General features: G+C 41.6%; 1 protein-coding gene across 2 annotated transcripts in view; it reads left to right on the forward strand.

The window, feature by feature from the left end:
- hmgcra (3-hydroxy-3-methylglutaryl-CoA reductase a) overlaps positions 1-15,349 on the forward strand; it is a 48,368-nt gene extending 33,019 nt beyond the window's left edge. For both annotated transcript variants that reach the window (XM_070885959.1, XM_070885968.1), the window contains exons 12-20: positions 5,836-6,030; positions 7,233-7,391; positions 7,556-7,713; positions 9,157-9,262; positions 10,393-10,563; positions 10,722-10,862; positions 12,281-12,439; positions 13,650-13,804; positions 14,968-15,349. In XM_070885959.1, coding sequence (XP_070742060.1) covers positions 5,836-6,030; positions 7,233-7,391; positions 7,556-7,713; positions 9,157-9,262; positions 10,393-10,563; positions 10,722-10,862; positions 12,281-12,439; positions 13,650-13,804; positions 14,968-15,022 — 1,299 coding nt within the window. In that variant the 3' untranslated portion in view covers positions 15,023-15,349. The remainder of the gene's footprint in view (positions 1-5,835; positions 6,031-7,232; positions 7,392-7,555; positions 7,714-9,156; positions 9,263-10,392; positions 10,564-10,721; positions 10,863-12,280; positions 12,440-13,649; positions 13,805-14,967) is intronic.
- Positions 15,350-16,053: the final 704 nt, after the last annotated feature.

Consider the following 16,053-nt stretch of genomic DNA (forward strand, 5'->3'; position numbering starts at 1 on the left):
GAAAATGTTGGAGTCCATTATTAAAGAAGCAGTAGCAGGACATTTGGAAAAGCGTAAATCGGTCAGGCAGTCGGCATGGCTTTATGAAGGGGAAGTCATATTTGACACATATAGAAACATAGAAAATAGGTGCAGGAGTAGGCCATTCGGCCCTTCTAGCCTGCACCGCCATTCAATGAGTTCATGGCTGAACATGCAACTTCAGTACCCCATTCCTGCTTTCTCGCCATACCCCTTGATCCCCCGAGTAGTAAGGACTTCATCTAACTCCTTTTTGAATATATTTAGTGAATTGGCCTCAACAACTTTCTATGGTAGAGAATTCCACAGGTTCACCACTCTCTGGGTGAAAAAGTTTCTCCTCATCTCTGTCCTAAATGGTTTGCCCCTTATCCTTAGACTGTGACCCCTGGTTCTGGACTTGCCCAACATTGGGAACATTCTTCCTGCATCTAACCTGTCTGAACCCATCAGAATTTTAAACGTTTCTATGAGGTCCCCTCTCATTCTTCTGAACTCCAGTGAATACAAGCCCAGTTGATCCAGTTTTTCTTGATAGGTCAGTCCCGCCATCCCGGGAATCAGTCTGGTGAACCTTCGCTGCACTCCCTCAATAGCAAGAATGTCCTTCCTCAAGTTAGGAGACCAAAACTGTACACAATACTCCAGGTGTGGCCTCACCAAGGCCCTGTACAACTGTAGCAACACCTCCCTGCCCCTGTACTCAAATCCCCTCGCTATGAAGGCCAACATGCCATTTGCTTTCTTAACCGCCTGCTGTACCTGCATGCCAACCTTCAATGACTGATGTACCATGACACCCAGGTCTCGTTGCACCTCCCCTTTTCCTAATCTGTCACCATTCAGATAATAGTCTGTCTCTCTGTTTTTACCACCAAAGTGGATAACCTCACATTTATCCACATTATACTTCAACTGCCATTCATTTGCCCACTAACCTATCCAAGTCACTCTGCAGCCTCATAACATCCTCCTCGCAGCTCACACTGCCACCCAACTTAGTGTCATCCGCAAATTTGGAGATACTACATTTAATCTCCTCGTCTAAATCATTAATGTACAGTGTAAACAGCTGGGGCCCCAGCACAGAACCTTGCGGTACCCCACTAGTCACTGCCTGCCATTCTGAAAAGTACCCATTTACTCCTACTCTTTGCTTCCTGTCTGACAACCAGTTCTCAATCCATGTCAGCACACTATCCCCAATCCCATGTGCTTTAACTTTGCACATTAATCTCTTGTGTGGGACCTTTCGAAAGCCTTCTGAAAGTCCAAATATACCACATCAACTGGTTCTCCCTTGTCCACTCTACTGGAAACATCCTCAAAAAATTCCAGAAGATTTGTCGAGCATGATTTCCCTTTCACAAATCCATGCTGACTTGGACCTATCATGTCACCTCTTTCCAAATGTGCTGCTATGACATCCTTAATAATTGATTCCATCATTTTACCCACTACTGAGGTCAGGCTGACCGGTCTATAATTCCCTGTTTTCTCTCCCTCCTTTTTTAAAAAGTGGGGTTACATTGGCTACCCTCCACTCGATAGGAACTGATCCAGAGTCTATGGAATGTTGGAAAATGACTGTCAATGCAGCTGCTATTTCCAAGGCCACCTCCTTAAGTACTCTGGGATGCAGTCCATCAGGCCCTGGGGATTTATCGACCTTCAATCCCATCAATTTCCCCAACACAATTTCCCGACGAATAAGGATTTCCCTCAGTTCCTCCTCCTTATTAGACCCTCTGACCCCTTTTATATCCGGAAGGTTGTTTGTGTCCTCCTTAGTGAATACCGAACCAAAGTACTTGTTCAATTGGTCTGCCATTTCTTTGTTCCCAGTTATGACTTCCCCTGATTCTGACTGCAGGGGACCTACGTTTGTCTTTACTAACCTTTTTCTGTTTACATATCTATAGAAACTTTTGCAATCCGTCTTAATGTTCCCTGCAAGCTTCTTCTCGTACTCCATTTTTCCTGCCCTAATCAAACCCTTTGTCCTCCTCTGCTGAGTTCTAAATTTCTCCCAGTCCCTGGGTTCGCTGCTATTTCTGGCCAATTTGTATGCCACTTCCTTGGCTTTAATACTATCCCTGATTTCCCTTGATAGCCACGGTTGAGCCACCTTCCCTTTTTTTATTTTTACGCCAGACAGGAATGTACAATTGTTGTAGTTCATCCTTGCGGTCTCTAAGGCCCCAAGTTTCCCCACACGGCAAAACAGGCGCCCCTCCGAGCTGGGCGCCCGTTTTTCGCGCCGAAAACGGCGCCTGAAAAAAAACAGGCTATTCTCGAGCGCTTTGCAGCTCGATGTCAGCTTGGCGCGGCGCCCAGGGGGCGGAGCCTACCACTCGCGCCGATTTTGTAAGTAGGAGGAGGCGGGTACCATTTAAATGAGTTTTTTTCGTGCCGGCAATCCTGCGCGTTGGAGCGTTCGCGCACGTGCAGTGTGAAGGAAACATTGGCACTCGGCCATTTTTGTAGTTCTTTGTAGCTGTTCAATTTTGAACATTTTTTAATAAAACCACATTGCCCTTCCATGATCAGCACTGAGGCTTCTTGCAGCAGTGAGAAGGCTGCAGGAAGCCTCAAGTTGAGGCAGCCGTTTCCCGACGGGCCCGACCGACGGCAGGGGGGCCTATCCCCCCCCCCAGCCATCGGGAATGGCTGCCTCAACTTGTGAGGCTTCCTGCAGCCTTCTCCCTGCCTGAAGCACTTTCACACAGGTAGGAACATGGTTTATTTAATCTTTTCTTTGCTTATAAATTTTTATTCAGGTTGGAATTATTTGTATAATATTTGTATAAGTATAACTAAGGATTTATTGTAGAATGTAATGACTTCCCTTCCCCCCCCCCCCCCCCCCCAAACCTCGTTCCGGACGCCTAATTTGTAACCTGCGCCTGATTTTTTAATGTGTAGACAAGGTTTTTTCAGGCCTACAAAAATCTTCACATGCTCCATTCTAAGTTAGTTTGGAGTACGTTTTCACTGGAAACTTTCAAATCAGGCGTCAGTGGCCGGACACGCCCCCTTTAGAAAAAAAAATTCTGTTCCAAAGTGAAACTGTTCTACATGACTAGAACTGCAGAAAACTTAAATGTGGAGAATTGCGATTTCTAAGATACTCCGTTCTCCACCAGTTGCTCCTTTTAAAAAAAATTTTTAAAAATCAGGAGCAAATCATGTGGAAACTTGGGGCCTATATGTCTGCCATTGCCCATCCACAGTCAACCCCTTAAAGTATCATTCGCCAATCTATCCTAGCCAATTCACACCTCATACCTTCAAAGTTACCCTTCTTTAAGTTCTGGACCATGGTCTCTGAATTAACTGTTTCATTCTCCATCCTAATGCAGAATTCCACCATATTATGGTCACTCTTCCCCAAGGGGCCTCGCACAACGAGATTGCTAATTAATCCTCTCTCATTACACAACACCCAGTCTAAGATGGCCTCCCCCCCCCCCCCTAGAAAACCATCCCTTATGCACTCCAGGAAATCCTCCTCCACCGTATTGCTTCCAGTTTGGTTAACCCAATCTATGTGGATATTAAAGTCACCCATTATAACTGCTGCACTTTTATTGCATGCACCCCTAATTTCCTGTTTGATGCCCTCCCCAACATCACTACTACTGTTTGGAGGTCTGTACACAACTCCCACTAACGTTTTTTGCCCTTTGGTGTTCTGCAGCTCTACCCATATAGAGTCCACATCATCCAAGCTAATGTCCTTCCTAACTATTGCATTAATCTCCTCTTTAACCAGCAATGCTACCCCACCTCCTTTTCCTTTTATTCTATCCTTCCTGAATGTTGAATACACCTGGATATTGAGTTCCCAGCCCTGATCATCCTGGAGCCACGTCTCTGTAATCCCAATTACTTCATATTTGTTAACATCTATTTGCACAGTTAATTCATCCACCTTATTGCGGATACTCCTTGCATTAAGACACAAAGCCTTCAGGCTTGTTTTTTTAACACCCTTTGTCCTTTTAGAATTTTGCTGTACAGTGGCCCTTTTTGTTCTTTGCCTTGTGTTTCCCTGCCCTCCACTTTTCCTCATCTCCTTTCTGTCTTTTGCTTTTGTCTCCTTTTTGTTTCCCTGCATTGGTTCCCATCCCCCTGCCATATTAGTTTAACTCCTCCCCAACAGCACTAGCAAACACTCCCCCTAGGACATTGGTTCCGGTCCTGCCCAGGTGCAGACCGTCCAGTTTGTACTGGTCCCACCTCCCCCAGAACCGGTTCCAATGCCCCAGGAATTTGAATCCCTCCCTGCTGCACCACTGCTCAAGCCACGTATTCATCTGCGCTATCCTTCGATTCCTACTCTGACTAGCACGTGGCACTGGTAGCAATCCCCAGATTTGCTGGAATTCTTTGAGAATATAACGAACAGGGTGGATAAAGGGAAACCAGTGGATGTGGTGTATTTGGACTTCCAGAAGGCATTTGACAAGGTGCCACATAAAAGGTTACTGCACAAGATAAAAGTTCATGGGGTTGGGGGTAATATATTAGTTAGCCAATCCTCTATCCATGCTAACAGAAAACAGAGTCGGGATAAATGGTTCCTTCTCTGGTTGGCAATCAGTAACTAGTGGGGGGCCGTAGAGATCGGTGCTGGGACCTCAACTATTTACAATCGATTAACAACTTTGAAGAAAGGACTGAGTGTAACGTAGCCAAATTTGCTGACGATACAAAGATGGGAGGAAAAGCAACGTGAGGAGAACACAAAATATGCAAAAGTACATACAGGCTAAGTGAGTGGGCAAAAATTTGGCAGATGGAATATAATGTTGGAAAATGTGAGGTCATGTACTTGGCAGAGAAAATCAAAGGGCAAGTTAATATTTAAATGGTGAAAGATTGCAAAGTGCTGCAGTACAGCGGGACCTGGGGGTACTTGTGCATGAAACACAAAAGGTTAGTATGCAGGTACAGCAAGTGATCAGGAAGGCCAATGGAATCTTGGCCTTTATTGCAAAGGGGATGGATTATAAAAGCAGGGAAGTCTTGCTACAATTATACAGGGTACTGGTGAGGCCACACCTGGAATACTGCGTGCAGTTTTGGTTTCCATATTTACGAAAGGATATACTTACTTTGGAGCAGTTCAAAGAAGGTTCACTAGGTTGATTCCGGAGATGAGGGGGTTGACTTGTGAGGAAAGGTTGAGTAGGTTGGGCCTCTACACATTGGAGTTCAGAAGAATGAGAGGTGATCTTCTCGAAATGTATAAGATTATGAGGGGGCTTGACAAGTTGGATGCAGAGAGGATGTTTCCAATGATGGGGGCGACTAGAACTTGGGGGCATAATCTTAGAATAAGGGGCTGCCCATTTAAAACTGAGATGAGGAGGAATTTCTTCTGAGGGTTGTAAATCTGTGGAAGCTGGGACATTGAATAAATTTAAGACAGAGATAGACATTTCCTTAACCGATAAGTGATTAAGGGGTTATGGGGAGCAGGCAGGGAAGTGGACCTGAGTTCATGATCGGATCAGCCATGATTGTATTAAATGGCGGGGCAGGCTCGAGGGGCCGTATGGCCTGTTCCTGCTCCTATTTCTTATGTTATATTATGTTCAATATTAAATTGTGTAGTTATAGTAATCCAGTAATTTGATAATGGTCCTCATCAGTTTTAATTTCTTCTCATCTAATTCTACATAAATGTTGTAGTTTTATTAGAGCCCTGAGGATTTAGCTTGTTGTAAGATACCAGTGGCTGAATTGATTTTAAAGTTTTGTTAAACCCTAACTTGGTGGTTTTTTTTTTTTACTTCTGTACAATAGAAAGGAGCAAGATATCTTACTGATGCTGAGATAATTTGTCTGGTGAATGCCAAACACATTCCTGCTTACAAACTGGAGAACATGATGGAAACTCCAGAGCGTGGTGTATTCATACGTAGACAGCTACTAGCTCCAAAACTCCCAAAATCCACTGCACTACAGCTGCTTCCCTATAGGGATTATGATTACTCACTGGTAAGTCAGAGATGTCCGTATTAGAGATTTAATATCAGCAAGAATAAGACGGATTGCAAACCCATTGAACCATGGAGGTGTGTTTGAGTGAGCGAGTAGGGAAAATATGGGACATTCTATTAGTTTTGCTCCAAATAAGGTGAGACTTAAGTTTGTTTAAAAGCTAAGCAGTTTAAAGGGAAAGCTATTATTACCAATGAAAGCATAGATATGAATAGATTGTCAGTGTAATTGAGTTTCTGTTTTAAATATTTTCCATTATTGTATTTTTATTCTGTTGGCTAGTTTTAGTGGTGAGTTTTTACTGTTTTTTAAAAAAAATAATAAATTGTTATTTTTCTTTATGAAAATTTCCACTAAACTTGATGCTGAAGAACACAACACTGAGATTGCTGTGTGCTACTTTTCCCTATGTTTTTTGTGATTTCCCCCAGTCCTTGATGACTCAACCCCACAACTGAAGAACATTGATATAGGAGGAATGTGGACACTACATGCCACTGGGACTCATGTAATGGCATCTCTGTAAAGACTTCCTTTTTTCTCTCTTCAGATCTTAAACCCCTGGATTAGGGGATTAAATTTACATCAAAATACTCTATGGCATCTTCCAGGTGTACTTTTTTTTTTCTTGATGCTTCGTAATAAGTGGTAGCTGAATGTAAATTTTTTTCTCCCCTCCTTTTTACTAATTTTCTCCCTCTTGTACCCTCTACCTTCCCCTCAATGGTTGACCTCTTCTGCTGGGGTACAGTTAAATGTGTGCAAGATGCCTTTCCCACCCCTGGTATCTCACTTGAGTGCCTGTGTTTCATGTGCGAGGCCAGACAGTGAGTGCTGGGTGCTGTTTTAACTTTTGAGAAACAGCAGTGACGTTTGATCATGACCTCGCCTTGATTTTTTTTTATATGTACAATTTCATCAGAGGTCATTGCATTCTGGAGTCAGAACCCTTGGTTAGTTTATTTTTACCAAGGACCCTGAGACTAATTTTACCACCACTGACAGTGCTTTGCCTGAGAACATTAACTCTGCAAAGACTGGAGATCAAACATGGGACATTCTTGATTTACATGACTCAGCCATTCATAGCCTTAATCAGCTGAGCTTTTAAATCTATGATTTATAGTTGCTGTGGGATTTGGAGACTTAATTCTACTTTTAATGCATGTGAATTTATTTTGTCTAATTTGAACCTTTAGGTCATGGGAACTTGCTGTGAGAATGTCATTGGCTACATGCCTATTCCTGTGGGAGTTGCTGGACCACTTTGTCTGAATGGGAAGGAGTTCCAAGTGCCTATGGCAACTACCGAAGGCTGTCTTGTGGCAAGCACGAACAGAGGTTGCAGGGCAATATGTGTAAGTAGATGTAAATTGTCAACTTTATTGCACAACTGCATAGTTGAGTACTTTCTTGTATCAAAAGTATACTGCAATCTGTTTGTTTAAAATGTGTTTCCTGTCGCACTTTAATTTCATAATAGTGATACTTTTTTGTTCTGAACATTAACTTTCAATTTAAGCTTGGTGGTGGAGCACGGAGTCGTATATTGGCAGATGGAATGACTAGAGGGCCAGTTGTGAGGCTGCCTTCTGCATGTGAGGCTGCAGAAGTGAAAGCATGGCTGGAGAGCCCTGATGGTTTCCAGATTATAAAGGAGATATTTGACAGCACTAGCAGGTGAGGTTTGGTGTATCCTTCCAAATTAGAGTGAGACTCTTGAGCTGCAGACTCTTCTATGATTGTCATTGTTGCTCTTTGGCCACCATGAGGGAGTACTTTGGGTCAGTTCTCCCCCTCTTTATTATTTTCCTTTCCGTTCCCTTCCTTCCCTCTCCTGCTATCCCCACCAACTGTCTTTGTTTCATTGTGGCCATCTAGCAGGATTTACATTTCTGTATGTAGTGCTTCCATTAGCTGATGAAATGTACAGACTGATGGAGAGTTGTAGAATTAATTTGCCAAGTTTGTGTTTCAATTGTAAACTGCATTGTACATTATCATGGAAAGTTATGTTTAGTATTTATAATTTAATGGTCTGCAAGAGTGAATTTCTACTGCAACTTCAGCATCACTAGTATACGACTAGAACATGGTCCTAACTTCAACCTGGAGGAAGTTGCCTAAGGCTGTGTTTACACCACAAGTGTAACACCGGTGCAGAGTAGTTGTGTTTGCATTGATGCTAGAATCATGCAAGTCTAGCCTGGACCTGACTCCAGATTAAAGCAACTTCTGACTCTGAAGGGAAAATTATGATGTAAATGCAGCCTCACTGCTTGAAATTGACACCACATGAAGTACAGTTCCAGCACAGCATGAAACCTGGTTTTAAAAAGTGCCTGGAGGGTGTGGTACTCTGAAAACTGAGCACTTTTCAATCCTGCCTGGGGACGATTTTAAATGATTGGGGAGCATAGTGCATTCTAAACATTTATCCCCCCAAATTCTGGGGTCGTCTTTACCAGTGGAAATATAGTGGAGTGGACACCGTGCGCTCATCAAAAAGCCTGTTTGGTGAGCTAGGGTCGTTAACGTAATTGGGATGGATGGTCTATATTTTCAAGGGTGCTTCAGAGGTGCCCACTCCCAACAGCTAGGAGAAAAATTGAGTGGTGCATTGTTGCTCCATGGATGGAAGTGAGGTCCAGGAAGGGCTGAAGAGGAATGGCATTAAAACATTGTTTTAATGTATTGATATTTTTGCAGAGGTAATCGATTCCCCTCTGCGATCGGTTTACCTTTCCCAGTGCAGTCCTTGGGCCTTTACTAACTCCACAACAGACCTTGCAACATTTCGGCAAGCAAGTGTTCAGTTAGGCCTAACTTGTATAATCGGCAGAAGTCCCAGAATAGCCCAAGAACTTGGCTTGGCTCTGGGACATGGAAGGAATGGGTAGAAGACTCTACCTAATGGGAACCCTCTGCCCACTCCAACCACCAGAATTTTAGCCCCATAAATTGTTCGAAGAATTGTAGATAAAACCAGACTGTATTAAGATACTGGGTGGATAGAACTGATGCTGCAGATTCTGGTCTCTGTAAATCCATTATATGTTTTACATAAAATTACAGGTGGTATTCATTTTTTATGTTAACACTTTTTCTAATTCCAATATTCAGATTTGCCCGGCTTCAGAAGCTGCAAATTGCTCTTGCTGGACATAACCTTTATATCCGCTTTCAATCCAAGACTGGAGATGCTATGGGCATGAACATGATCTCAAAGGCAAGTACAAGTTTCCAATAAAAATATAAACATAAAATGCTGGAAATACTCAGCAGGTCAGGTAGCATCTCGGGAGAGAGAAAGAGTTAATGTTTCAGGTTTGTGACCTTTTGTCAGAATTGAAAAATGTTACAGATGTAACAGGTTTGAAGCGAGTATTTCCAGCATTTTCTGTTTATTTCAGATTTCCAGTACCTGGAATATTTTACCTTTTCTAATAAAAATGGCTGACTGTGATGAGCATTTTGATATTTCAGTGAGCCAGCACTGCAGTTGGCAGACTTGGCTGCTGGTTAGCTAAGTTCCTGAACATTGGCATAGCCGCTCCCTGAAAAAGAGAAAATTCTGAAAATATTTCTCAAGTAGAGCAATTTGTAGTGTTGAATAGTTTGAGGGATTAAGCAAGTATTGAAGCCAAAATGGAGGAGTACAGGTATAAAAATATTTCAAAAATGTTTTGATTTGCTGTCCACCATTTACAAATCCCACAATTATCACGAGCAGCCATTTGGCAGAATAGAGCTAACGATTTGCCAGTACCGTAGGAGTCAATTTCAAAGGTGCCACTAATAAGCACGCTGCCTATTTCGAGCAGTTCAATAGGTTCTTCAATAAATTTGCACCTCGTTAATACCCTGTATTTACCGATTTATTCATATAAAGCACTAAAGGCATGCATACTCTTTAACTGCTGCATTTGTGAAATCGGCCCTTTGCCTAAGTAATTTGATTCCAGCTGAGAATTAAATAAGATCCTAAAAGGCTTCAAAATAAGTGTGTGAAGGTGGCGAGAGGAAGAAAGAAAAGCATAATTGAATGGGTGGTAAATTCACAGGCTGCCAATTAATCCATAGCACCTCGGTATTCCTTCATTTCAGCCTTGAAAAGAGTTCCATGGCGGTTGTTGAGAATATGTTAGCAAGCTTCAGTGTGATAGAGCAACAGTGCGGTGGTGTGATGGATTAGTGTGTACAGAAGTGCTGTATTGTGGATAGCAGGAACTGGAAATGCAGTGCAAACCTGTATGTGTTGGCCCTTTTCTGTGTGAGTTGGATGGATGGATAGATAGAGATTATTTTGTAAATGTTCCAGAATTTGACATCTTGAGTCTGATTTTCTCTTTTTTTTAGGGCACCGAGAAGTCGCTCTCCAGGTTGCAGGAGGAGTTCCCATCTATGCGTGTACTTGCAGTTAGCGGCAACTTCTGCACTGACAAAAAGCCTGCTGCAATTAACTGGATTGAGGGAAGGGGGAAGTCTGTAGTCTGTGAAGCAGTCATTCCAGCCAAAGTTGTGAAAGAGGTACATTAGTATGTGTTTTGGATTAATGTTTCTTCAGCAAGAAATATGCACCAATTAGTATTTAAGCTTCCAACTAAGAGTTTTTCAAAACATTTGATTTCAGATAATCTATAATTAATGCAGATCTCCGCATCTTGTTTACATTTTGTTTTCTTTAGGTATTAAAAACCTCTACAGAGTCTCTTGTAGAAGTGAATATCAGCAAAAACCTGGTGGGCTCAGCTATGGCTGGAAGTCTTGGTGGTTACAATGCACATGCTGCAAATATTGTTACTGCTATTTACATTGCATGTGGGCAGGTAGGTGCAGAGATCCTCTAAAGTTTAATTTTTATTTTGTTGCGTTAAAAGTTTGCATTGTCTCAACTGACTGAACGCAGCAATTTTCCTGTACAGGCTGTACTTGTATTAAAATCACAATTCCTTCAGTGAGACCTCACTGGAAATATACTGGGACAATAGCCATCTGAGGAGTACTTGTAGAAAACTAAATGAGAAATCCTTCTGTAGTCATGTCTTTACTCAAACATGTTGCATAGTAAAGGATTAATAAATTTGGGGTGATGGTGGCTTGGAAAACTGGTTTTACAGCTTTACCATAAAGTGACTTGATAGTATAATTTACTAATGCCAATTTAGGTTTGTTTGTTGTTTTCTTGGGGGGACCATCTCAGATAATTTTGCAATGACTGTTCTACTGGGGTGGTTTTGTTTAAATTGCTCATGTAAAACTGTCTGTAATCCTACCAATGAGGAATTGTGGAAAATTATACTGTACAATTGGATACTATCATTTGCTATTTATCTTGACATCCTACTGTTATCGGTGGCAGAAAGGTAAAGTAAATGAGGCAGCAGTGATGAGATCCACTTTTTGCTGGAGCTTTTCAAGACTGTATAACCATTGCCACTAAAGGCTTTCATCTTTCTGGCTGCTGGTGTATTAAGCACTGCTCACCTTAACTGGCCAATCCTGACAATTTGGCAACCTGACACAACAAACTCTTAATTTTACAATAACCCCATTCACAAATTTGCACTGCAGTTTTACTGCTGTAGAAACCTACAATATAAGCAGTTCTTGTAGCAGTTCTAAAATATAAATAGGCCATCAATGATTACCATTCACCAGCTTGGCTCTTAAAACTTCCTTCACGTCCGGCCATCTAATTTGTACAGAGGACTAGGACATTGCCACTGAGTATAACCCCTTGAGGTTTGTGAAGCTTGCTGTGTGCATATTTAAGGTGTTGATGAAAAATATAACCAGGGAACGTTAAACTGAGGCCCCGTCTACTCTCTTGGGTGGACCTAAAATATCCCATGGCACTATTTCGAAGAAAAGCAGGGGGGCTATCCGTGGTATCCTGGCCAATATTTATCCCTCAATCAACGTCACTAAAACAGATTATGTAGTCATTATCACATTGCTGTTTGTGGGAGCTTGCTGTGTGCAAATTGGCTGCTGCGTTTCCCACATTACAACAGTGACTGCACTTCAAAAGTACTTTGGCTGTAAAGTGCATTGGGATGTCCTGAGGTGGTGAAAGGCACTATATAAATGCAAGTCTTTTTTTATTAGTTTCTCATGACTCAGAAACTCTCCTAATCTGCGAACATTTATCTTTCTCCCCAGTTTTCTGTTGTAATTTGCTAATACCTACATATTGTACAAACAGGTGTTGATGCTATGTTTTCTTAATTCAAATATGTATCAGGATCCAGCCCAGAATGTTGGTAGTTCAAATTGTATTACATTAATGGAATCAGCTGGCATCAGTAATGAAGACTTGTACATCAGCTGCACCATGCCATCCATAGAGGTTGGTACTATTGGAGGAGGGACCAATTTGCCACCACAGCAAACCTGTCTGCAGGTGAGAATTCATGCAGATATTTTGCCTTTGTATACGATTAAATTTCCTAATAAAGATTTGTATTTTTTGTCATTGGTTAAGCCAAGGTATATTTTTTAAACCGGAAAAATAAGGTGTAGATTGAAACAAAATTTAGTTCCCAAAACATCGTACTAGTTATGGCAATAGACCAAATGGAAAATGCAGCATCTTGTTTTTAACTTCCTTAATATTATACAAAGAAAAATTTTTTATCTATGTAACACATTTCACATCCTGAAGACCTTCCAAAGCGCAGTGTAATCACTGGCAAACTCAGCAGCCAACTGCTCACAGCAAGGTCCCACAATAAGAGTACAGTAAATAACCAATTAATAACCTGGTAACCTGTTCTGATGGTGAGGGATAAATATTGGATCAAGATACGAGGAAAACTCCCCTGCTCTTTGAATTAGTGGCATGTTATCTTGTCCACCTAACCAGGCCTTGGATTAGCATCTCATCTAAAAGATGGCAGCACTGATTGCATTATGTGCACAAGTCCTGGAGTAGGACTTGAATCCATGACTTTCTGATTCTGATGAGTGCAGTGATAAGGCAGACACATTGTAACAGAACCTGTTATCTGAACACCTTGTGGACCTGAAGGTTGACCATGTCTCTGAAGTGTTATGCTTATGATCACTTTTCCCTGCACCATTAGCACAACCTAGAGACCAAGATTCATGGCTATACTCCCTGGTCTATCCTGAGTTAGAGGGAAATCTATCAAATCCTCATGAAGTTCTGCTGTACTGCATTCAGATGGTCTTATCATACATATGGTACTGAGTCAAGTCAATTTCCTTCTCCCCATATTGTCATGGCATTCCAAATCTCTACTATTTGTGTAGTCAGTCCTATTTATGCTGTGTTTTGAGTGTAAATATTAGATTCTGCTCTACCTTGAGTGAAGACATTTTAATTGCATTTTGTTTTGGGAGGGGAGAGTTGTATCTCTAATTTCAGGAATTGTGAAATTAGCGTAACTCATTGCTATGGAACTCTATTTGCTCAAGTGTAGTAGGCAATCGGGCTTGTGCTGGCCCAAACTCAACTTCAAATTATATGGAGATTTAATGTTAACTGTTATTGATGCAGCTAAGCCCCTGTTTAATAGTGGTAGCCTACTGGAAGATTTTGTTTACAAGAAGCACATAGACTTTATAAATATTTTTTTCTCCTTCGAAAGATGCTTGGTGTTCAGGGGGCATGTAAAGAGTGTCCTGGTGAAAATGCACGTCAGCTGGCAGAAATTGTTTGTGGTACAGTCATGGCGGGTGAGCTGTCTCTCATGGCAGCATTGGCAGCTGGGCATCTAGTGAAGAGCCACATGATACACAACAGGTAAATTGGTTTTTCATGCATTAAGATTTTGTTGCATGTAATTGATCACAATTTGAAAACTGAAAAATAAAATGTCTATGTATACATTTGGAACACAATCAGAACCATCGGCACCGAAGGCGGCCATTCAGCCCATTGTGCTGGTCTCGAACTGATACCCGTGTGGTACTAAGTGCATGTATTTCTTTTGTGTTTCATTTTTTTTAAAACCTTAACACAAGATTGAATTACATTGAGTAGCGCTTTTTTTTTAAGCCCCCCACTGGAGGTGGTTACATGTCTTGGGATCCAGTTCCGGGGGTGAAGTCCGCCTTCTGGCCACTTGCCTGAAGTGGCTCCTAATGCATGTGCTTTAACGGGGAGTGTGACCACGGGAGATTGTAGCCAAGCTCAATCTGGCAGGGATAATTGGGTCTCTGACTGACTTCATTTTGTTCTCCAGTGGGATGCTGAGGCCATTTGTAGTGCCCACACTATCTGCTTAGCTGAGATTAGTAAATTCAGCATAGACCAAGGATAGAATTTCAGACCTTAAGGTCTGGAAAACTCAGTACCTCACCATAGGATATGCTTACTCAACCATCTTGGGAAGTTTGGTGTAATTTCAAACGAACAAAATAGAATTCCTACTTTTATAATACTGTATTATCCCTGGCCTCTATTAGATCATTAGATTCATCCAGATAATGATTGAGACATGCAGACCAGGAAAACCCCAGGTTCATCAATGCTGATCTAGCTCATCTCAGCAGGGCAGCTGTAGGTCTTTACAGATCGCATCAGCAATGCTGAAGGGAAAAGTCTGCCAGGGTTCCTGCTCCTAGTCACAATCCAACTCCATGCTGGAAGTGCACATGTTGAATGAGGACATAATCACACAAGTACAATTAATTCCCTATTGTTGAATAGCTCACTGACACTTGGGAAGACTGAAACATAAATAATGGCTGCTTGGGAAAGATACCAAAGGATGACTAGCATGGTGGTATTACCTTTTTAAAGAGGAGAAAAAGACTCTTGGTTCAAGTAACTAGATGTAAGCCACACCGCCTCCCCTCCTTATGGATGTAATGTTAGTTGGGCACACGGCACGCAAAGATGTTCAGTGTTGTTGTTGGTATTGTGCTTGCATGATCAACTGTGCATTAATCTGGTTTCTGCAGGTCAAAACTCAATCTCCAGGAGCTCCCTGGCACCTGTACGAAGAAAGCAGCTTGATTGCAATCGAATATTACAACTCAAAGGGATTTCACTGTAAAGACTGGCACTTGTACACTGGAAAGATGTTTAGGATTTTTCTCTCTCAAATTAAAAGGACAGTTTGGTGGTTGTTCATGATCGATTTTTAGGATTGCGGGTCGGTTATTGTTTCAGCTAGTATAACTGGAAAATAAAGACAGCTTTGAATGCACAAGGGTTACTCCCAAAGCGAGCACAGCATTTCCATGGCGTTGCGATCTGAAATCATAAGACTGAGTAGCTCGTGGAATGTAAACTGGGAAGAAACTGCAAAATAAAAGGACCTTGTGAATGTTGTTATACTTATTCTTGTGGTCTTGAGAGCTTTCTCTGTCTCTTTATATAGTTTTCTGCTGCACTTGGTTATGTATTTTTGATGTTGAGTTGGTTTCAAAACTTGCAATAACCAGTGTCTTAGGATTACTGGAAAGAATTTGGTAATTTGACTTGGTGATTTAAAAAAAAATAGATCCCTGGCTGCAGGCACCTACTTCTGTTTTCTTTTAAGTTCTGTAGTACAGTAAACAATTTTCATGAGTCGGATAGACATCGCAGTTTGTGTTGAAAAATGCAATTGTTCACTTAGTGCAGTGCCATACATTGCTTTATGCAGAGTCTTCTCAGGAGAAATTCAGAAAAAGGGAACAGTTATGCGGCCAAGATATTAAGTACATAATGGCGCTTAAATTTCCGAGGCATTAAAGTCAGAATGCAGTAAATTGTAAGAGTTTAACATTTCGTTCAATCTACCCCTAACTCTCCAAATGTATTTGTTCAGTACAGACTGGATTCAGCTGTCATTGATGGCTTTTGCCAAAAACAAATTTACTGTTTCAAGCATGGTCAGTGTAGAAGTTTCAATGAAGGTGAAACTAATCACTTAGAAATTGGTGTCAGAATTCCAGTGATAATGTGAACAAACTTTTTTCCTACTCTTGACAATAACACTGCTTGTTGAGCAAACACTGATCTTTAACCAACTATCTTAATGTCAGTCACTACCTGAAGTA

Source organism: Pristiophorus japonicus, chromosome 1 (genome assembly GCF_044704955.1).
Source record: "Pristiophorus japonicus isolate sPriJap1 chromosome 1, sPriJap1.hap1, whole genome shotgun sequence".
NCBI classification, from domain to species: domain Eukaryota; kingdom Metazoa; phylum Chordata; class Chondrichthyes; family Pristiophoridae; genus Pristiophorus; species Pristiophorus japonicus.